This window comes from Coturnix japonica, chromosome Z (assembly GCF_001577835.2).
Source record: "Coturnix japonica isolate 7356 chromosome Z, Coturnix japonica 2.1, whole genome shotgun sequence".
NCBI lineage: Eukaryota > Metazoa > Chordata > Aves > Galliformes > Phasianidae > Coturnix > Coturnix japonica.
The window spans coordinates 60,525,595-60,549,819 of NC_029547.1; the positions used below are offsets into that span (position 1 = coordinate 60,525,595).

General features: G+C 41.8%; 1 protein-coding gene across 1 annotated transcript in view; it reads right to left on the reverse strand.

Annotated features, from left to right (window-relative positions):
• The window catches only part of TEK (TEK receptor tyrosine kinase), a gene marked incomplete at its 5' end in the record, with an annotated part of 22,301 nt that extends 15,694 nt beyond the window's left edge, over positions 1-6,607 (reverse strand). The window contains 4 exons of the mRNA XM_015849899.2: positions 185-316; positions 847-999; positions 2,082-2,192; positions 6,220-6,607. Of these exons, the coding sequence (XP_015705385.2) occupies positions 185-316; positions 847-999; positions 2,082-2,192; positions 6,220-6,607 (784 nt within the window). The remainder of the gene's footprint in view (positions 1-184; positions 317-846; positions 1,000-2,081; positions 2,193-6,219) is intronic.
• Between the last annotated feature and the right edge of the window lie 17,618 nt (positions 6,608-24,225).

The following is a 24,225-nucleotide window of genomic DNA, read 5'->3' on the forward strand; positions in this document are numbered from 1 at the left end:
CAAACACACGTATGTTTCTGGTATGTCTTGCAGAGACAAATAACTCTGTGAGCAGATGGCAACTTGCTCAGAAGCAGCCTTGGAATCTATTGCACAGGGCTTCATTTCCCTGTGCCAGTGTATGCTCAGTAACACATTACTGAGTGCAGATTACTAAGTAATCTTTGAATGAGTATTTGCTTACCTTTCTCACATGTTTTTCCCATAAAACCTGGAGGACAGATGCATTCCCCAGTATCTTCATGACAAATGCCATTGTTCATGCAGGAAGGGCAGTGAGAGCTACAGGAAGGGCCCCACTTCTGAGCTTCACATCCTTTCATGAAAAAATATAATGACATATTTGTTGTTTTCTTATTCGTTGACCAGGAAAATAGTATTGATTGTAGGATCCATATACCACTCTCCCAAATGCTGGTCACCTAACTTCATGTAAAATAGCCACTTTTTTCATTTTTTTCATCACTCCCACAATGATATCATTATTTTATTCTGCACTGCTATTTTTCTTGACATCAGTTCATTAGTAAAAGTTCTGCTGTATCTTTGCTGTCTTCAATCAACTGATATCCTGTTTCTGGACTAAAATAAGATAAATGGAGTTTGGGTTTTCATTTGGATGAATTGGGCCTAAATCTGCAGATTTATTTATTTTTTTCTCTCAGCTGCTTAAATCAGTACCAGATCATACAAAAGATTGTTGGGAAAAAATTTCTTCTGACATAATCTGATGGCAGCCTATGCCAAGAAAGATTTTGGCCCTTATTTGGACACAAGTCTAAGTTTCATCTCATACTCATTACAACATTAAACAATTAATCATTAGCACACATTAATGGAACTTACGTCTTACAATAAGCCTTGTGTAAGCAGAAGTAAAGAGGTTTCCTCCTATGTATCTGGCAGAGTAAACACCCGCATCCTGCAGCTGAACATGGGGATAGGAAACTTCCAGCTCACCTGGCACCTCGTGCCTGGGCACTGAGTGGATGAAGGAACCTGGAGAAGGAGCACAGCAGGCAGAAGTCATTCTTCCTGTACAGCCAGAGCAAGGTTGAGCTGATTGCTGAGAAAGGACAGCCAGAATGAAGTAAGCAGGAAAATGTATTTATTAGTTATTGACTTGCTGACAGCTCTCTAGCTGTGATAATTCTTGGAGAGAATTATGGAGAGGTACAAGCGAAGATGAAGCTGGATCTTGAGGAGATGCAGGAGGTGAATGGCACAAATACATCTGAGTTTAGGACTGATTTACTAGAATGTACTAGGAGTTGTGGTTGGAAGCTTCCCTTTCGTTCCTTGGCCTTTCCTTCAATGAGGGATGGCTCTGCGAGGAGCCCATTGTGACTGGGAGGAGTCAAACAGCAAACCCAGGTAGGTCCTGTGCCATCTCACCAGCTCAATGGTTGACCTCATAGACCAAAGAAGGAAGAGTACATTGCAGCTTTATCTTTTCTTCCCACACTTAATATGTTCCTGCCTCTTCAGTATTTTCTCACCATGGGAGCTTATCTATGTTATTCTGCAGTTGGTCATACATGCTTGCTAAGTAAGGCAACACCATTTAGACTTTGGACTACCTAGCAGTCAAATTGCAAACATCCTTGAAACATGGAACCCTGTTGAGGATCACCATCAAAACAGCAAAAAGACTTTTAGTCAGATAAGACTATGGCAGTGCGTAACAGCTCTTCAAGAAAGCAGGGCCAAAGAAAAAGAGCAAAAAATGACAAGGATTCATTCTGAAACTGTGTGCACTGAAGCATGCACAGAGGCACAGAAAAGAGATAAAAGCTAAGTCAAACAGGCAAAGATATGAGGGGATGGGGAAAGAAATGAGAAAAGAAAAATGAGAAATAAAGGTGTAGATAGGATTTTGCATTCTGGTGGGAGAGAAAGGAGTTGATCAGTTTCAATATTCAAGTGTGGCAAATGGTTCCTGTAAGAGACACTGGATGCATGAGGAATTGTGCCTGCTCTATCTTTGCAGCAAGGACATCAGCAGCAGGGACTTTAAAGCAGTTACCTGGCAGGTGGCTAATGCAAGGATGGAATGAAGAGACAAGAGAAAGGTTAATTACCGTTTTTGTAGATCACTGCATCTTCTTCTTTTGCTGCCATTCTGATGAAGGAAATATTCACGTGCTCTCCCTTGTTTGCTGTAACTGTTAAGGCCACTGGGTGGAATGAAGCTAAGAACAAAATAGGATGTAAGTTTGATATAAATTGCAGCAGTTGTTATCAGTAGCTGGTGCCTGGGCTGAAAGCTGAGACTGATTTACAAGCATGACCCCTTCTCCCATTCTGATGTTTAAATGTCCTCATTGCACACACAGACCGCTGAGCATCAGCCATCTCATCCCTATGTTTGGCAAATACCAAGGACTCACCCATAACCTCAAACAACAGAATGCTACTAGAAGCTGAGACATGGATGTTGTTGTTTGTTTTTTTTTTTAAAGGATTTTGGCTGAGTAATTGAAAACATTTCCTAGCTAGGAGCTCCAACTGTCTGTGAGATGCTTTCCTAAGTAATTTTCTACATCCCTTGAGACATTTCTAAAGCAGGCTGGAAAACTAACTGGAAAATGTATTGTAGGAAGAAGCAGATACACAGCCTGCATGACTCAGTTCTCCTCTGGTCAGCTTTCTGATGCAGAACAGTTGGGACAGACCAGGAGATTCCAGTCATGCAGGGGCTGGGGGAGATGTAGTAAGATAGCATGGCTTGTGCTGGTGTTCATCCACCACATCATCTATAAATACTGGGAGTTCCAGCCTGCGCTGAGAACAAAAGAATAAACTGTATTTTGACTCAGTGTTGCTTTTCTCAAAATAACCCTATCTGAGTATGTGGCTTAATTTGTAGGAGGCACTTTCTACATGTAGGTTAATGGTATGTTTCAGTTTCCCAGTGGGCTTCCCACTGGATTTGTGCTCAACTTCAGTTACTGAATTTCAACTGTATTTCTTTGGTTATCAGGGAAACTGCCTTTCCTGCTCAAATAGAAAACTAATTTCATGTGTTTGTTTATAGTTCTGATTTAAGAAAAAGACATCAGTAAAGAGAAGGATTTTCTCAGATTTTTTTTTTTTTCCTTCACTTGTCATTGCTTGAGAAAGAAAGGTAAAAAAAATAACTGGGGAGGGCACAGAAAAATCCCAAGAAATTGAAATTTTTATGTTCATTTTAATCGCAATATATTATTCTGAAACAAGTTAGGAGATGTTAGAAATGCTTGCATTCATTTAACTGGAAATTTCTTAGTGTTTCTGAGAACTCAAAAAGATCTGAGATTTTCTGTTCTAACACTGAGTTTTTGTGTCATGCTGCTACTGACATGACAGCTGTCAAAAAAAAAAAACCCCAAAAAAACAAAAAAAACCATTTTCTGATCTTTTTTAGAAGTTGCCTGATTTCTGAAATTATCAAACAATATTAAACAGCCATATTCTTCCTGGATGGTACCTAACACATGCATGGTACAGGAGGAAAATATCAAGGGTCTGATGTGTTATTAGGTAACATGGCAGATATGGCAGTGTTATCTCAAATAACATCTCAGGCAACTCCAGTATAGAGTAATGTAGTAATTTCTCTTTCAAAACAGGAAAATGAAAACTGAGAGCAGCTTCAATTTGCTGTCAGCTCCTGAGCTGGACATTATTTGTGAATAACAAACGTGTGTTGAATATTGTGATCTATTTAGGAAACATCAACAGCATTCCCGAAGACAAACTGTTATATACAAATGATCCTACAAGAGGTATGACTAATTGGTTTAGTAAGTTGTTAAACCTTTGTATTCCCATTTTATTTTCTTTGTATGGTGCTTAGCTTAGGCCCAAGATTTTTTCTTCACAGTATTGTTGCACTTGAAAGGAACCCACACTCTCTGGTAGACTCCATTCCAAAGTATTTTTAGACTCTGGCTTGTGTTTTGTGATTGCACATCATGAGCGTGCCAATTCCTTATAGAGACATCATGAACTAAGTTGCAGGGCAAGTGCCATATTATTCTTTCAGTAGTGTTTCCATAATTATTTGCCCGCTCTGGAGAGTTTCTGTGGGGGGAGGAACTAAATCATATATAAGAAAATACATTTTGTATAGAAACTGAACAAACTGTATTTGACTAGATGAAGGACAAATTTTCTATTCTAGGTACGTATACTATATCCAGTATAATAATTACTCCTTGTGCATATAAAAAGCATAGTCTGTTCCTTCTATCCGCATGAGCCAGCGTTATAAGTGTAACCATAAGGTTAACATAGAAAGAAATGCAGAACAGATTCCTTACTTTCAGAAAAAAATAAAAATAAAAAAGTAGGAGAATGAGCCTGCTGTCCTTCCTATTACATGGCAAAAGTGCTCAGTGTATCTGCATATCTGATAAGAGGTACGTAATAGAGCAGAAGACAGTGGGGTTGCCAAACTGATTAAATACTTAGTGAGTGTTTCAGTAGCTTCTTGGCTTGAAGCTGTAAAACAGTGGCTGGATTTTCAAAAGTGCTGCTCCTTCCTGTGTCTTTTGTGTGTGAAAATGCTAATTTCAACTCTTGCCGAATTTTTATTGTTGGATAACACTCTCTGTCTTTAGAAAATATTCAGGCAGCAACAGTAAAGGACAATAAGTCCTGTTTTCCAACTGCAAATGCTTTGCCAAACAGCACAGTCCTTCACTGACCTCCTCTTCCTCTTTCTGTGGACTTAATAGCTTTGAGAATTTCTGTTGTACCTCTTTCTCACCAGTCTACACTGTTTAGATAACACCGTTTACTGATGAGTGCTTAGCTCAAGCTTTTGTGATTCAGAACTTTTGCAAAGAAAATCCAAGAAATAGATTAAAACCTAGAAGGGATTTGTGGAAGCCTATCTAATGCTGATGTGAATGCTGTGTTATTCCTGGTTGGAACAACTTCTTCCACACAGGGAACTCTCAGAGTTTGGTTAAATTATCTGCACCTAGGTGCAAAGATACTAATTGCAAAACACTGATGGATTCAGAGGATCCCCATCCTGCCACAGAGGTTCCTGCGCATGGCAGCTTTAGCTCATTGGTGTTCAGTCAGAGGTAGGGTCAAGTTGAAGGTGTTGCTCCCTCCTCCAGAGCCTTCCATGGACTGTTATCTTATGTTCTCCTGCCCACTGCTGCCTCCTTTGAAACAACAGTTGTTTGCCCTGCAAAGCAAGTGCACAAGCTTTCTTGGTGGCTATCCTGAGCCTTCAAAGAGCACATCTGGTCAGAGATGCTACAAGCTAGATAAATTATCACTTGTCCTGCTCTCACTTTTATTGGAATGTTTCCATACTAAACAACACAAATAGAGACTGGTTGTAGCTCATGCAAAAGAAGATCTTTTTCCTAAGTATAATTACGGGGGATACCAATAATGATATTCCTTATTAGTAAAACCTGACACAGAAAAACAAGTGTCAAGGTGTCTGCACAGCCCAGCTGCCATGCTGTAAAATGTTACAGCAAAACAATAAATTATGACAAATTCTGTTGAAATTTTGAAAACATGATTTGCTGCAGAAAACTGGACAAAATTGTTTACATTATTTTTCTGTAGTGTATGGTGATCCCTGTGCTTTAGAATTTGGTCTCTAAAACTAATGAGGCCATTTTAATGAACAGAGTGCTGGTCTGAGGAAATCCACCTTACAATCATCATCTCCACAGCATGATTGCTTTACTGAGTGTAGATTTACATCCAAACCCAAAGTGAAATGTATAGTGGATTTTTGTGAATGACTTTCTTAGATTCAGAGAAACTTCTCTGGAGTTGTGCTGGTTTTCTCTTCCATACTGATAGAGAATACACCAATCAAAACTGGCTGGCATGGCTTTCCTGGACAATAGGCAGTTATTTTCCAGGTTCAGAATGCCTACTGAAAAACAAGGATAGCTTTGTTTTGCTGTCTAGACCTAAGACCTGTGATGGAGTCTCACAGTTAAGGAGTTTCCATTTGCAATGTTTTATGGCATCACTGAGGCCATTGCCACCTAACTTCATTCCTAGCAGCAGCCAGTTGACTCTACACATAAAAAAACAACAACAAGATGGAACTGAGCCCCGTCTATTTTAGCTGACTCCAGGCTGCCTTCCCTGCTCTGGAGTCAATTTTTGTGACCACATCTCTGAAACAGGGATGACTGCTGGTGTGCACACAATGACATGCAAAACTCAGTTTTCATCCTTGCACAGTACCTCCCCGTGGCATCTTCATGGTATGTATCCTTGTCACCTCATCCTTGAGCTTCCCTTCGCAGTAGTATGCTCCAATGGTCTCGCTGGCCTTTTCCCTTTTCCACATCACCATCTTAGCTGTGGCTCTCTTTGAGTCTTCACTGACCTCCAGAGGCTCTCGGTGTTGGTTTGTCACATCCTCCTGGTCTCGATCAATTGTGATAGACTCACGGGAACGCCACTTCGAAGTGATACAGATAAGTGATGTCTCTGAATTGCCCACCAGAGGGAATGAATTGATAAGTATGAGGTCCAGTGCTGCTTCCACTTTACCTAGGGGAAAAACAAGCGGAAAAAATTTACAGCAGATTTTTAGTATGTAGGTTATCAAATCACCGGAGAAGATATTTCACCCTGTATTCAGGCTTTCTGTCTGGTTCAGTCTTATGAAGCTTTACAGCAAAGAAAAAAAGGCATAGAGTTCACTCTCAGCAACTCAGCTGATGCTATAAAATTGGGTGGAGTGGCTGATACACCAGATAACTGCACTGCCACTGAGAGAGACCTCAACAGGCTGCAGAGATGGGCAGAGAACATCGTGAAGTTTAACAAAGACAAGTGCAGGGTCTTGCATTTGGAAGGAATAACCTCATGCATCAGTACAAGTTGGGGGCTGACCTACTGCAGAGCAGCACTGCAGTGAGGAAGCCGAGAGTCTAGATTGAAGGAACCCAGGAGGCCAGCAGGTTGATCATGAGCCAGCAGTCTGCCCTTGAGACCAAGGCGGCCAATGGTATCCTGGAATGCACTGAAATAACTGCGACCAGCAGGTTGAGGGAAGTGATCTTTTCCCTTTACTCTGCCCTTGTGAGGCCACATCTCGAGTGCTGTGTCCCTTTGTAGGTTTTCCAGTACAAAAAATATATGGAGATGGGCTTTACTCTTCTTGGAGGAAGAAGTAAACCTGCCAGACTCATGTAATTCTTTGAGCTGTTGCAGAAGCCCAAGGAAAGCTTAGCACATTGCTCTGTGGATAGTAAGACATGTACAGCAGTTCCTTGAGTATGGTGCTTTGCCAGTAAGAGAGTTGGCTGACACTTTGATAATTTCTTTTATGTCCTGGACATGGATTTAATACATAGGAATTGACATGAGGTGGATATATCTTTAGTAGTTAGCAGTATTTTGAATGCCTGGAATATATTTTCAGTTGTTTTATCTATTAGGATTAGTGATTCCATACCTATTAACCTCTTGGTACCCTTACAGACAGCAGCAGGAACCATGGCACTCAAAGAACAAGAGTCCATAGCAGAAGCAGAGCTATTTTTTTGGGAGTCTCTTATTAATCAACAGGAATACAAGCTTATTTTATAAACAGAACCACTGGAAACAGATGGAGCTAGAAGTTCTCTCAGAATGGTCAACGTGATCTGAATCTCTCACAGGGTGCTACAGATTTAGTTGTTCAAATGTGTGGTAGTAGGGAAACATAGGTCCCCTGTAATCAACTCTGCAAATAAAAGGCATTTCCCTTCATTTTTGAAATGACAAAAAAGACAGAGATTTCCTCAAAGGAGTCCAATGGCGGGTGACAAAGATGATGAAGGGCCTGGAGCATTTTCCGTACAAGGAAAGGCAGAGTAACCTGGGTCTGTCTGAGAAAGAAAGGCTGAGTGGGGAGCTGATAAATATTAATAGATATCTAAAGAGAGGTGGGAAGCAAAGGGATGAGGTCAGGCTCTTCTCTGTGGTGCGTAGCAATAGGACAAGGAGCAATGGCCTAAAAGTTGAACACAGGCAGTTTCGTACTAACATGCAGAAGAACTTCTTTACGGCGAGGGTAACAGTGCACTGAGACAGGTTGCCCAGAAGGGTTGTGCAGTCTCCTTCTATGGAGATGTCAACATCTGGATATTGACCTATTGTAGGGTAGCTGCTTTAGCAGGGGGTTTGGACTTGATGATCTCTTGAAGTCCCATCCAATTCATGCAATTCTGTGATTCCATGGTCCTTTGATAGCTTAAGGAGCTGTGTGATAGAAACGAGGCCAGACACGCATTCATTTACAGAGCTTGAGATTGTGTAAGCAGGGATATGACCCCTGACCTCATGTGCCAGGTAGAGATACGCCTGAAATAATAAACTGCAAGATGCTGATTTCATGAAACTCAGAATGAAACTTGTATCCAGACTCCATGACTTGCTTTAAGATCAGGCAGGGTGCTACAGGTCAGATCGGTGCTGTCTTGGCATTTCTGCTTAGTGTCTGCAAGGCATAGAGCTGCACCTGCCTTCCCAATATGGAGAAATGCTCCCAAACTGCTGGAGCCCCTCAGGTTGCACATGCAGGGCTGCAGTTCCATTTCTCTGTTTCCAGTGTTTTTCTGTCCCTTAATTTCCAATACACAGAATCACAGGGATTGGAAGGGACCTCTGGAGATCATCCAGTCCAACCCCCTACTAAAGCAGGTTCCTACTGTACGTTACATGGTAAAGTGTCCAGATTGAAAGGTGAAAATAGTAACTTCTTTCTCTGCATCTCAGTCTCTCAATATACTGAGAAATAGTGGCAGGAGTAGTCTGAGTTTTGAGACATGGTTTTCTCATGAATAGTGTAAACACGGGTGTCTTGTCATATCAAACACTGCAGAGCAACTCAAACACATGCATGACACTGACAGAACACAGGCAGATCTTCCAGTGTTTTCTCCAGAAGACCCTTCTGTGTCTAAAAGGGTATTGGCGTAAGCACTGACTCATTCCTCAGACGAGATCTATCAACTAACATTTCACAGCTGAGGTGTGTTGCAAGCAGAAATTGAAATATATCCAGGTGAGTTCTGCACTAAGAAAAAGTTAGGTTTTAATGCACCTCAAAAACCAGAACTCCATCAGCATGTCTAACTGAGGGTTTTTCAGTTGTGAACTCAAGGACCTGGAGGACTGGCCTTTTGAAGACAGCCACAGGCCACAGAGGTGACAGGAAGGCTTTCTTTGTCTCCACTGGGAGTTACTGATTATGGAAAAACAAAACAACCGATCAGACAAGTGTAAAATCTACATATGCTTTATACTTCCTACTGCATATCTCCTTGGCAATGCATCTTGGGCTAACACAGCTGTCCTTGCTGAGTGAGAATGGATTTTCATTACCTGGTGGTACAAAACAGGCAGGTCCCTTTGAACATACAAGGACCAATTAAGGACAACAGGATTTGACTCTTAGAGAAAAGTACAACAAATAGAGACAGGAAACAGCCTGTCCCTGTGTCAGTGACAATACTCTGTTTCCTTGGAAAAGTCCTTTGACTCCTGCCACAGTCCTTGAGGGGCTGACCCTATCAGGAAGACAATTTGCTGTGTGTGCAAGTAAATCTGCAGAAGAGAGAGCCCATGCAGAAGGCTGGTGTTGAAAATGGGAGAGGATTCACTGCCTGGTATTTCTGACACATCCTCATTGCTGCACAGGGCTTTGTGTCCCTCTGGCACGGAGCAAATGGCATCCTCTAAACAGCATCCTCTAAAGTGATAAGTTTAAATCATAGTGTCCCCCCATACAGAGACACGTGCAGGTAGACCTTTTGGCTCACCCTGAACTACAGGACTGTGCTCTCTCTTGTGCTAAACATTACCTGGCAGTGCTGAGCTCACCAAAGGCCATTTGTTCAGCCACAGTCACTGTGTTTTCTATGCTGTGTTGCACCAGTAAAACTCAGTTCAGAAGGGCTAAAGAAACACTTCTGAGAAATTCCCTGGAACACATCCCATGCTCAAAGAACACAACAATCTGTAATAAAGCTTGAATTATCACTTCCTCAGATCAGAATTGGTGCTGGAAAAGTAATCTGGAAACAGCACTGGGTAGTCTCTAAGTGAGACAGCTTATTGCTGTAGATTAATGCAGACTGCAAGAACTGGGAGAATGGAAAAGTGTCAGGTTTTGTCCTTGTATGACAGAAAGTTGCTGCGTAAATAGTTTGTGATCTATACTTAACACTTGTCAGGTTCCCCAGGAAATCATGGAAAGATTCTGCCTAACATGATGCCTTTGCAGAATTCCCTCTTAACTGGGAAATGGTTTAATCCCATGATGTGGCTAATATTCGTCCACAGAAAGGGTAGTCAGCTCCATCATGGTAAAGGATAACAATCAACCAGTGCCCCCCAAACAAGTATTTATTAAGCAACCCATATTTCCAGAGTTCATTAAGAATGTAGAGTTCTGAGTAACTATTTTAGCTCTTAATTAATGCTGAGTTGTAGTGGAAAGAAAGAGTGGTTTAGCTACTACAGATGTTCATTTCCTTACATTTAGAGAGCTTTTCTAATTGCATGATGTGGTTATAAGATGGAAGTCCTTCCCTTTGCATCTGGAGTATAAGAAAGAAAAAAGAACTGTGGTAGGAAATGAGTGGAGACTTTCATTCTTTCACAGTATTATTTAAGTAAAAGATGAGGTGAGGGCAGAAAGGAGGAAGTTTTCATTCAGTAAATTTCATCCCTCTTTTCATCAGATTTAGTGAGGAGAAATCTCTGGGAAAGACCTCTGGGAACATCAAACTCAGCCATCAAATCATTATCACCATGTCCACTACATCATATGTGTCAGTAACAGAGCTCTGTAAGAAGGAAAAAAAGAAGTGAAGAAGATGAAGAAGAAAAAGAAGAGGAAAAAGAGGTAAAGAGGAGTACTCCTTATGCTGTATTAAAGCTAGTCAGAAGCTGTTCCAAAACATTAGGTCTTTGGGCATGATTTTCATGTGGGAAACAGAAAATAAGCCACACCAGAATCTTTATTTCCTCCCTTCCTACTGCTTATATCACACGAATGCTAACAGGTGGCTCTGAGATGGTTTATAGCTCAATCAGTACAACTCACTCTTAGCAATAGGGCATTATCTTGGGAGTGAAAACACTGTGAAGTGAAAAAGGGGACAAGAAACTGGTGACAAAACATCGTTTTGCTACTTACTGCTAGTGGGAAGACGTGAGTCCAAGTGTGAAAAATACAACTGCCTGCCAAAGCTTCTGAAGCTAATGTTTTCTTATGGGCCCTCGGGTGCATCTGGAGAAGATGAAGGAAATACAGCTGCCCTCTTATAAGGGGAAGCAAAATCATTTCCACTAGATTACAGTTGTTCCGTAACCTATCTGAGCAATCTATTAGGATGAAAGTGATAAAGAAAGGTTGGTGCATCTGTTTGCTGTTTCGAAGTTGAGAATGCCTAAATGTTTGTGTGTAGAGTAACTAAAGCACAGAAAGATGATGAAAGCTTTCTCATGACTTCTTCTTAAGGATGGCTTGCCATAAGCAATAAAAGCAGGGGGGGGGATAAATAATACAAAAATGTGCCTGCAGGGACTGCTTGAGCAACCAGCTGACAATGTGCTAGGTAATGCTGAAAATGGATGAAGAATGTGGGAAAACTGGAGCAGAGTAAGCCTGCAGCTCAGCTACATCTAGTTGGATTTTCAGCCAGCCAAATATGGGTACCAGCACCAGGAAAGGACTTGCAGGCAATAATCAATTGTCCATAACAGCAACAGTTGCTTTTTGAGGCTGCTGTGTGTGCTGTGCATGCTTGTGGTTTGTGTGCATGCACTGAGATGACATAACACAAAACAACATATGCAATCAATTCATCTTCACAGCATAATCAGAGCATATAGCATGCAAAAGATTCACAATGTCTAGAAGTATCTGTGGGCTTTGGCTGCTCTTGTATAGCAGTGTACCCTCCAGCTGCTGCTTACTGATTTTTCTGTGCAGGGACTTTTGCTGGTGCTGACTGAACTTTGTGGAGGAGGCTAACAGTGCTGCGCAGTGGCAGGTCAGGATTGAATAATAATGAGTGAATAATAAGGAGTGAATAATGCAAGAGAAAATCATGAGCCGTATCAGAAGTGTGTTTGGAACTACATTGTCTTAGAGAAACTTGTTGTGCTCCAGAACGGGAAATTAACCGTGCCACCTCATCGGTCAGGCTGACGTGATGCAGAAAGTATAAAAGTAACAGGCAAGTAAAAAACTGGCCTTGAAGTAAAAAGGTTTAGGACATTACTCTTGAATAATGGGTGTTTGTCTTTCAAAGGTCCTTTCAAAAATTAGAAAATACCCGTTATTCTTGAGCCCTAAAAATGCTTGTTTTTCCTAGTGGCGAGTTAGAAAATGAATTCTGCTGGGGGTTTGTTGCTACTTTATGGTATGATACTTACGTAATAATACTAGTTCATGTTCTTAGTCTGCACATTATCTGAACAACAGTCATCAGTTCTAACACCCTAAGGAAACAATCAGCATTCAAAACTCTCCACAGGAAAGCCTCCATTTCAGACATACACTATTTCCTTTCTCTGAGTCTCCTGCAGTGGAACAGTGTGCTCATAAGATCTTCCCACTGGCACATGGTAGCTGCTTCAGAGAATATCCTCTGCTGAAGCTTCTTTAAACACTTTTAATTTTCACCTCTTAGGTTCACAAATACAGCAGAAGGGGCTTGCAAGGAGTTCTCCCAGAAGAAAGTCTTCTTGGGTGGGCCGCTCTGCATGGGATCCTCCCTTGTGAGCTCAGTAATACATGGTATGCACTCCCCCATGTAACGTATTCCTTTGCATCATGGTGAGAGCTGGCCATAGAGCTGTACATTCATCTGAGAGAAGTGGTGGATGCATCCATTTTTGGTATATTTGTTCTGTGCCTACACACAGCAACCTCTCCAATCACAATAACTGCTGTGGAAATCTGTGTTAAAGAGACAGGCCTGGGCCAAGCAGACTCAAGTGCGTGTGATCAATAACAGAGCAGGTTTCCCATACAAGGAGTTCTCAGTGTGGACATATAAAGGACCAGCTCTACAGTCACAAACTCTGACATCTGTGCTCCATTTACTCCACCAAAATCCTTTCAGATTAAATTTACATAAGATCAATCACCTCAACAAAATATTTCAGAGTTTTTTTTCCCAGGAGTGAAATTACAGAAAAAAAAAAATTAATAAAAAAAAAATTATCCAACCAACTTAATTAAGATATCCAAACAATCTAATATAATCTAATATATATCTGTTTAAACTGCATCTAATGCAATGGCACATTTTAATAGATGTGGATGTTGGGCGATTTCATGCCACCCTTTTAGATGCTGTTCCGTTTTGCCTGCTGCAATGCCTCTCCATTCAGTCTAAATTCTCTCTAAACATAAGGCACCTGGAATAGAGGACAGAATCCTCTGCATAAATGATAAAAGTGGAGGGAAGGGGAAGTTCCTGGATCTCACAAATCAAATATGTTTACAAAGTGAGAACCCTTCTTCACTTTCCCCTGCAATTCACATTGGAAACTGTTTGATCAGCAGGTGACTGAAATATCCTGCATCAATCTAATATTTACTCAGAGCAATTCTGAAATTACTAAGATAAAAATTTCAGACATGGTTTGTGTCCATTTAGGTTTCAGAGGCTCAAAAAGACAGCACTATGAGTCTGTGGTCAAAGTTCAGGTGCTGAACAGCATGTCCAAAGATACTCACACAAACCTGGTCCTTCATTTAACTATGGGAAATTCTTTACTATAAGAGTGGTGGGGTGATGGAACAGCTGCCCAAGGAGTTGTGAATGCCCCATCCCTGGATGTGTTCAAGGCCAGGTTGGATGGGGCCCTGGGCAGCCTGGTTTTAATGTGGAGGTTGGTGGTCCTGCCTGTGGCGGGGGGGGTTGGAGATTCATGATCCTTGAGGTCCCTTCCAACCTGGGCCATTCTGTGATTCTGTGATCTCAAACATATTTGAAGGCATTTGGAGAAACAGTGCAATCAGGTGCATAAAAGAAAATGTAGGTTAAGTCAAGCTTTAGAAGGAAGCTGTGGAATAGGTGAGCGCTTCTGCGGTGTGCACTCAGCAGAGGCTGTCACAGCACTGGGAAGCAGGTACTGAATATCACAGTCCAAATCAAGCCTTCACCTCTGTCTGCTGATGGGGGAATGGTGTTGGAGTTAGGAGATAAATCAAAGGCCATTCCTTGCAGCTGGACCCTCACAAAGGCAGGCCCAGGGCGGCCCACAGCGCTGGGGAAGGCCGCAGCACCTCTGGCTTTGCTGGGAGCGTCTGCCCGCCTTCTGAGCTCTGCCTGGTATCTGCGAGGGAAAGGGCTGCTCACGTTGTTCGTCCCCGCGTCGCCCAGGAAACATGATATCATTGCCAAACAAAAGTGGGAAAGCTGACAGATCTATCGAGAATTGGGTGTGACTGTGATACACACCTAACCGGAACCCCTGTGGAAAAGGCTGTGACTGGCGGCTGCTGTGCCCTGCAGTCTGCCCTGCCTGACTTTGTTATTTGGAGATGGAGGAGTAGAAGAACCTGTGTGTGTCTTTACGTCTTCAGGAGTGAGCTCAAGGGCTCTTGCTTATTTCTGTTTTTTACAGATCTTCCCTTGCAGATTTCCTTGAGAAACTCTCTGGAGTATCAAATATGGGTGGAGATAGTAAGGCTTAAAAATTGAGCAACTGGGAGCAGCTCAGGAAGGGGCAGGTTTCCTGAGGACTGTGCCTTTGATGGCTGCAGAAACACAGTTCTGACACCAGTGTTCCAGGTTCTACAAGCAAGATTTGCATTAGTATAGTTAGTATAATTTTACTGCATATGTCTTTTGTGACAAGCTGCTGACTTGATAACTAATCATGTTTGCTGATAACACCGAATGTTCTTCAGTTGTACTTAAAGAGCTATTAATTGGTCTTACACAACACGGGCATTTCCAGCCTTTTCATCCACTGACCCCCATCTAGGTTCCAGCTGCAGAATCTCGACTGAAGCCTTCATAATTATCATCTAAACACTGATTACTGAGAGCTCAACATTTCCTGCTGCACAGCAGTTCACAAAGTAAGCCACCCAGAAAGAGTCGCATCTGGTTTGCAGTGTGTGTGGTTGGCATCAACGGTGACTGCAGTGCTTAGGATGGCAGGTGGCAGCCACGACTCGTGCATGGCAGAGCACACTCCTATGATACCTGGCTCGCCAGCCCCTCCTCCCCTTCACGCTTGCTGCTGGGACGACTGACAGCAGATTAAGTGATCACACGGGAGCAACACCAGTAATTAAATCAATGAAGCGATTCCCAGGGCGGTGGGGAGTCGTGTGTTTTGTCCCACCCGTGCGCTTGGGAAGCCAAAGGGTGTGACAGGTCACCGTCAGATAATTCAAAGCAAAAGCTTTACCTGAATAATTACCAGCTGAATCCATACAGAACCACAGGTGCCCATAACGGTCCATGGCTTTCCAGAATATATCCTCCCAGTTTCTTGTCGTAGCAGCTTTCATAGTATCTTCCCCGGTCGAAGTTTTACCCTGGTTCCCCTCCGGCATGCTGGGCGTGTATACAATACACAAGCAAAGAAACTGCACAACAGCAGCAGGCTGGAGACACGTCTCATTGCAGTCTGAGTTACAGGGCGTTTAAGTTCCTTTTTCCTGTCGTTTCTTTGTAGATTAGGATGGGAAGGCATGATCTTAAAGGCATTTTTTACTATCAGACGAGGACTGCAGCGGCATGCAGCAACCCACGCCACTCCAGGCAATACATTCACAGCATGTTACTCAGGAGCTGCTGCAGGAGCAGAGGACAGCGGCTGGTCACAGCCAGCAAAACAGGAACAGTGATGGCATCCCCCAGCAGGCGGGCAGCATCCCAGCACTCAGCAATAAAAGCGTGAAGAAAACCCTAACGAAGCAGCCAGTTGAAGCCAGCACACACCAATGCCACCACAATTCAGTCAGCTGCTCCTTTACTTGGTGTGCTCCACTGGAAACTTTTTTTTTCTCTGCATCTGACTATTGGAAACAGACTGAAAACTCGTCACAGTCGTAAATCATAACCAGAGATTTTATGACTTCAGTAAATGCCACTTCACTCTGGGGGGCCTCAAAACTCAGAATTAAACGTGAGGAAAAAAGACAAAATAAAACCACAAAAACTGAGTGGAATTAATAAAATAAATGGAGAGGCAGCAACTCAGCTAAATTAATTTAATTTCAAATAAAGGGCAATCATACTCACCAGCTGACTAAATATAACCCATAACAATGTAGCATTTGAAAGCCCTGTAGCTCTGCCAAGATGCTAACACACCCAGAATGACTTTTACACAAGTATGGAAAAGAAACTCTCAGCATCATTTTGGAAATGGATGTGCGTTCATCCCACCTTGATTTCTTTAAGATCTTAAGCTCTGCAGTTGCTGCAGATTTTACAAAGGAAGTACATGGCACTGAAGATCTAATGCCGCCTGGCCATCCGGGTAGCACCCATAGAAGATTCAAGGCATTAAACCAAAGTTGTTCCTCACACCCAACCAAAAATAAAACACAAACCAGTCCATGTAGGAGCTCAGACTGGGTGCAGAAACACAATAAAGTCTGCACACTACTTAAAGTCCATTTAAAAGTTTTAAGGAGATGGAACACCAGACGTTTCCTAGGTCTGGTTCCTCTGCACACGTGCGTATTTTGTCCACGCTTGATTTTGATTTTCTTCCTCTATTAGACACACAGAGGAGGTGATTATTCAAACTCCAGTTGCAGGTTGGCCAATATAAACCTTTTGGTGTAGGTCCGTCCTGTGGCAGAACGCTTTGTGTACTGCCAGGCACTGAGTATTATCACACGTCCCATCTGGTGGGTATCTCTGCTCTGTTGCTCATTTAACCTTCTCCTAATTTGGCCTTTCCATAGTTTCTTTTTGTATCTGTATATATATATTGCAGAGATGAGGGTTCAACCAGCCTTTATCAAGACTGTACATCTGTACATCTCCAGGCTTTCATTCTGAATGTAGTAGATTTTCTGATTCTTTCTTTCTTTCTTTTTGGCTCATTGTACCATTCTATTGTTGACGAAAAATGGAGTAGCATCTATTCATATATATACATATGTATATGTTATAGAGAAGATTCAGCAAACAATTACATAATGTATAATAAGAGTTTAATCTTCAATTTGTTTCTGTTTGGAAGACATTTAAAAGTCAGTTTGGTTATTGCTCCCACTGAAGTTAAAATTAATCAGGTGACAAGCTATTGCCAGACTGCAGAGTTTAAAGGATTTCACTGCTCTATCTTGATTTACTCATATGTGTCAGCCAGCCTCCCGTCCGTACTTCATATAATTAGACACTGAGGGTCCTTGAAAGTAGCCATACGTGTTTTCTGTTGTGTGCTCTATGAACTCTACAGTCTGTTCATCCCTCTGAAAGATACTGAAAGACACATTAGTGGTCGGATTGTCTGTCCTCCTCAGCAGGCAGCAATAACAGCACAACAGGATTCCTGGTGCGTGTCCATCTTGTACTGTCCAGTCCTCAGATGAAGCGAATGGATCTACAAACAGGAGGAACATAAATCTCAGCCTATGGTCACAGAGTAGAACTAGAAACAGCCTCATGTCAACACCAGATCATCAGCAAAAGAAACTGGGCTCAAAGTGGGGGCATCAGTCTAAAATACAATACTGATTTCAGGTTTCATTGCACTTGGACCCAATTAAGGCTGTACTTCTGGATAGGTCATTACAGTGAGGCCAAAGGCATGTCCTCAGTGGGTCTTGTAGCAGTGTTAGCACCCCGTAAGCTACACCCTCCTCATTTTGTAAAGCTGTCAGGAGAGACTCAGAATGGCTCCCTGCCCCATGTGGTTTCTGAAGCGCCTCCATGGGAATGTTGGTTTTGTTGGTTGTTAGCTGTTGCTTTGCACACAACAAACCAAATACCCATCAGCATAGCGTGCAATGCTTTAAATTATTAAAGCAAACAAACTGTCTTTGAGCATGTAAATATAACCCTAACATTAAACATTGGTTTTCATAACTCTGCTTGCTGAAGGCTAATTTTGTGGTATGTCAAGTGCTGTGAACTCCTGACACCAGGCTTTCCGCTTTAGATAAGCAGCACGCTTGTCTCAAGGACGACCCATTCATACACGCTGCAGAACATGGAGATATGCAAAGAGGAAAAAGAAACAATACCACTCTGCACTTCTTTAATCAGGTAGATGTGTTAGCACACAGCACATATCCTCTTGGAGTGTCTGGCTGCATTATGCTTTTTTGGAAGCAAGCCATTGCTTTGTCCTTGACTTGACGTTAATATGTGACAGTAAGAGGCAGTAAAGCACCTTCAGGAATTCTGACTCAGGGTGATCCGCTAATGTGAAACAGAAGGATCATAAGTTATGTCACTGGGGCCAACTGCAGCCATTGCTGCCTTGTCCTGGCCTTGTCTTGGCTCTCCTGGCTGGGGGATGCGGCACCAGCAGGACAGGCCAGCCAGGCATGGGCACCGTGCTGTGCTTCACACAGTGTGGAAAGTGGAGGGAGGTGCAGGTTTCTGCAGTGTGATCCATTATTTCCCAATGGAACCATCTCACGCTCTGAATGTGATTCTCAAGAAAACTCTGAGGGGCTGCATTCCTGAACGTTACACTGATTCCACCCAAAACATCAATCTCTGCTGAGCTCATTCATTGTGCTGTTTAATGTGCTTCCCAAAATATGAACTCTCCCTTTTTCATTCAAAAAACACAGCACAGGTCACCGGCCTTCAGCAACTGCAACTAACTTAGTGAGGAACTAGCTATCTGTCTCTCTCTGCTTCCAAACTTGCGTGGCTGTAGAACTGGCTGGCATCGTGCATTGATAAGGATCAAAGCCATGTTGGTGAGCTGCAATTCCAGCTACTTCCCTGGAAAACTCCAGCTTTAAATTCTGTCTTTCCTCCCTCGAAATGATTTCTGGATGGTTCCGTTTTTGAGCATGTGAATGATGTTCTTGATATGAAATCAGGTATTGTGAGAGAAATACACATCTCTTCTTAAGAACTTCAAATCTAGACTTACGAGCAGAAAATGGATTTCAGTATTTCATGCTAATGCCAATGATTGTGAATAAATAATTGTCAATAAATAGTGAACAGGAAGGGAACTGAAAATGTGAAGACTTTAATCTGGAATTTTATCTATAACACTTGGCCATTGGGGTGAATGCTGTACTGTTTAGTCCTTCCTACTACAGTTGCGTCTTCTTTTCTACCTCTTTCTGGTTTGCCCCACTACAAGTAGTTTCTATGGCAAACTCATGCTTTGTGTCCAAGACGGACCTATTGCACCTTCCTCGCTCTTTGCTGCTGAGCAGAAAACTTGAGCCTGATCCAAAGATGCTGGTGGTCAGCAAATCAAGATCAGTCACTTTTAATGAGCGTAGCTTTCAAGGAATTCATTTCACAAGAGGAAACTGAGCCGGTCATTTTACATTTGTAACTCAGTTTTTAAACATGTGGGAGGCTTCCTCCATTTCACACATTTGGCTTATTGTCTGGTTACTCCTTCCTGTAATGAAAACCAGCAGAGCAGGCTGCAAGTAAGGACAAGGACTTTCTCTGCTATAAACGTCCGCCAGTCCCAACAAATGGTTGATCAAAGCTGGGGTTTGAATTCTGATCATGTGTGCAGTTATGAAATGCTGAACAGCTTCCTTCCTCGTTCATGGAGAAGAAAATATGAAAGCTATTCTTTTTGGAAATCATTCAGATCTCCCTCAAATCGATTAACCTGCACTTCATAACATTGCTTCGGCTGGAGTTGCCATCTACTACTGCCTGTAGTACTCAGCTGGAATACATTTTGGATGTATTCATCATGTGAACTTTGGTCTTACCATTTTTTTCAGTATCCCTTTTTTTCATTCCAGATGATTGCCACATTCATCCCACCCAGATGCCTTGTCAGTATGAGGCGAATGTTTCTAAGGAGCTCACTCACAGCATGTACTTAGCAGAGCTGTGTAAGGAGATAAAAAGAAAGCATCCAAAGGAGAGCTACAAAGAGTCTTGAGGACAAGATGTTGCAAGTTGTTAAGTTTGAAATGGCTGTTTCCACGCAGTGTGTCACCAAAGTGGGATCTGGCATGAAAAACTATCATTCTTAGTTTCTTAACATCCAAGTGGCATTTACACAGAGGAGGACCAGGTTAGAAAACATTTTAAGGAAACTGTTAGTACATGAATCTCTGGTGCCTGCTGGAGGCACCTGCAAGTCATAGAGGAGCTGGTGGATGACATTTATGTCATGATGATTGAGGAAGGCTCCTGGGGTGCACAGTGGTGCCAACACAATCCTAACATTTTTTCGTCCATCAAGAAGTTCTATAAGAGTAAATGCTTGTTTTTGTACCTGAGGAATAGCAGCTGAGGTACCAGCGCCAGCTGTGAGCTGACTGTCGGGAAAGTGGCTTTGCTGGACCCTGGAGGACAAGAAGATGACAAGGAGACAGTAGCATGCCATCACAGCAGAAAAAAAGCCAACACAATCCTTGGTTGGTTGCATTAGGAATACCGTTGTCTTCAGTGTGCTGAAGGTGATCCTTCCTTCATCTCATTGTGAAGGCATTGCATAAAATAGCTAACACGTAGTTGTATAGCAGGAGCCTTGCTATTGAACTACAGGACTCGATGCACAAGGAGCTCTGGAGAAAAAATGCTGCATGTTTGGTATTTAATCTTGACTGCAAAAACAATAAGGTTAAGTGAGACATCAGAAACAAACTAGATCAGTGATCTCAGGTCACAACTGGGCATGATTTCTTAATGAGTACATTTAATCTCCCACCAGGAGATAAAATGCTCCCTTTGTGGTTCATTCATTCCAAATCTGCACAGTTTTTTCAGCCAAGGATATTATAAGGAACGTGACTAAAACCTTAATAGTGATTTGTTACAAGGAGGAATGATCACGAAGATTCTCAGACAGAAACAGGCAGCCTGGAGACTTCCAGAAGAACAAGAAACAAATCGGCGTGCGAGACAAAACATTTCTGGGACAGGCATCTCCGGGGGAACACAACAAAAACCTATAAACTTTACCCCACTGTCCTACAGAACTGCTGCCAAGGACTAAAACCATTACCTGCCCTGAGTGAAAAGGAATTTAAAGCGACCTGTTTATTCAGCACACTGCTTCTTTCCATTGTTCATTAAAACATGTTATTGTAGCACGAGTGGAAATTGGGAGACAGTCTCACTGGTTGATGGTTTGATTGGTGAGAATATTAGACTTCAACTTTATCTCAAAAAATAATGGGCTCTCTCTGGAATAGCTGAAACTCTGACAGGAAGGAAGAGACATTAGTGGGAATTTCCCCTAGATAACATCCCTTAGTTTATAGAAATCCTGTTCTATTATACCTAAATATTATACAGACGTACATTTAGAGAGCAGCAGCATTATCTGAGCTGAATTTGGAAACAGCATTCTCCGCAAGAATCATCAGCACGTTTGCTTTGCTGCTTCTCCCATACACTGAAAACTACAATCACAGATTGGAAGAGACTGAAAGACAGGAACGCACAACTTCTATTGTAACAGAACCGCTCTGGTTATGCAGTGAGGCACACGGGGGCACTTCTTCAAGAAGCCGTCCCTAAATTGCAGCAGTAATACAGGCCCCGCTCTGTTGGTGTGATTCACACCTAATATTCAGCTCTGCCATTTGTTCTTTGCTCAGCACTATTTTACAGCGTGCAAAGTAGATGAAATTATCAGTAGTTTATAATTACGTTACAGGTATGTTAAGCCTCTATTAAATGTGTTTTTCTAGAAACTGAATTGACATATGACACTACAGCTCGAAACCTGCAGATGAAAAAACTACGTAGAAAATACTTCCTTTATTGGTGAATGCCATAAAATCAAAGAGCTCTGCACAAAGTTAATGCCAGCTGCATTTTGCTGTATTTTAGCACAGTGATGTTCTCATGTTAAAGATACAATAAGGACACGGCCTAGGAGTTAATTGGGTCTTGACTGGGAAATGAAAAACTGCAGAGAGATCCTTAAAGGACATTTGCTTTTATTCTAAGTCTTTAAAACATGAAACAGTTCTGACTGCAGAAGATGCCTGCCGTTCTTAGTGCTTCCTTTACTTGTTATAAACTGCTATATCAATATATAATAAAGGTACCCTGATATAAAACACAGCTACACATCCATTGTGTACAGCAGACTGAGTCTTCACATCTGAGACTGAATCCAGCAGCAGGCCTCGTAAAATATCACGGTGACTTCACAGTTATTATGCAGCGTTTCCTTTTTAGTTCCATACGTTTCCAATACCTGGAAGAGTCGTACTGAACATTTGTAAATGTTGCAAAAAGAGGAGAACGAGTAAAAGCTAAGAATTTCTATAAACATGGATTTATAAAACGGATTTCTATAAACATGGAAAAATAGTTTTTAAGAAAACTTATCACCGTCGTGGTGAACTAATGAGCCCAGAAGTCCATCTCTTTGTGCTGCCTCTGCACATCACTCATTGTTGGTCCACTGGGTCAGGAAGGAAGTGCTGGGGTTCAGCTCTTGGTGTTCTGTAAAGCTTCTATGAGTGCTTTGTTGTATTCTGTGACCAGCTTTCTCACGTTTTTCCTTACTGGCTGGTAGTCACTCTCTTGACTTTTTGTTGCTATGACTGATTAAAAGAATTAAGGAAACCAGCTGCCAGTATAAATATTAGCATAATTAGGAATCATAAGGGAAACATAATACAGTAAGTTTCCTTCTGCAAAAACTATCAAGAGTTGCAAATAATGGGAAAAAAACCCTCTAACTGGATGTAAAAGATTGGCACCAATTTACTCGCTGCCATCTCATGTCAAACTTGATTAAAAAAAAGATTACATACCCAAGTCAATTTTGCTTCCATACATATAGGCAATAGGTTCCATGTGGAAGACTCTGCCCATTGTTATGCTGCAAACAAAACCATTCCAATGCACTTGGCTATTTATGTTTTGGCACTTCAGATTAAACCCCTGTGCAACTCTGTGTAAGCATCGGTGCTTGCAAAGGCAGGTAATAAGTTACAGCATCTTAGGAAGAGCTTCTAATATCCTGTTTTTTCCTTCTGGTTTCATTAAAGCTTTTCTTCTTTATAGAATATAGTACGATCACCATTTTTTTGCCTTAAAATATTCCTGCGTAGCATCCTCCACAGGGGGAAAGGGCTGCAATTCTGTTTGGATTATTTATTATTTTTCTAATTCTACTCAGCAGACTCTTCTGCTGACTTGTATGACCTGCCAAGGAGCGACCACGGCCATGCAGAGGTGAGCTGCAGCTCAACAGAAAGCTTTGCATCACTAAAAAACAGATTCTTATTCTATGAGCCTAGAAAGGTCTGCATACATTCACCTACTCCTATCTCAAAGAGCAGCAGGATGCGCAGAGGTCAAAGATACCTGTAATCATAAGGTAGCTAATCTTCTGGCAGGAACCTAAACAGCCAAAGCCATTAGCATTTGGTCTTCATTCCTGAGTACAAAGAACAGTCTAAGCTAATCTAAACCACCTATTATCAGCTGTTTTTCAAGTGAAAAGGCATTTATTTTTTCACTCAAATGAAGTCATTCTACTGGCCTTCAAGTGCTATAACTAAACAAATGCATTTTTTCCATATGCAGTTCTTACAGAATTTAAAATGCAAAATATAAAGGAACATAATAAATTCACTATATATACAGAATAAAATACATTTTTTACCAAGAGGTACTAAGACTTTCTCTAAGAATCAGAGCACTCATCTGATATAAGAAATGGGATAGTCGGGGACAGAAAAGGATTAGTCAGGGACAGCGGAATGTACCTCTAATTAGCACCATGTAATGATGGAGAAGCACTACAGTTCTCCCACCTAAGCCTATTTTGCAGCTAAGGCATCTCCTTGTCATATTGTATCACTTTGACCTTATTTTTCCCCCCTACTGCACATTTACGCTTTTATATAATAAGAAATATTTAAAATGCGTGAAATCTGTTGTTTACTTTCTTATCATTTACCACGTCACATACGTTTTAAAACAATGATATGCTTGATGGACAAATTCAGACCACACAGACATAAAAATTCTCTTTGTAAGAAACCTGATGGCACAACTGACCCCACAGGAAGAAGGTGAGTCTGCAAAGATGAATCTTGAAATTCAGGGC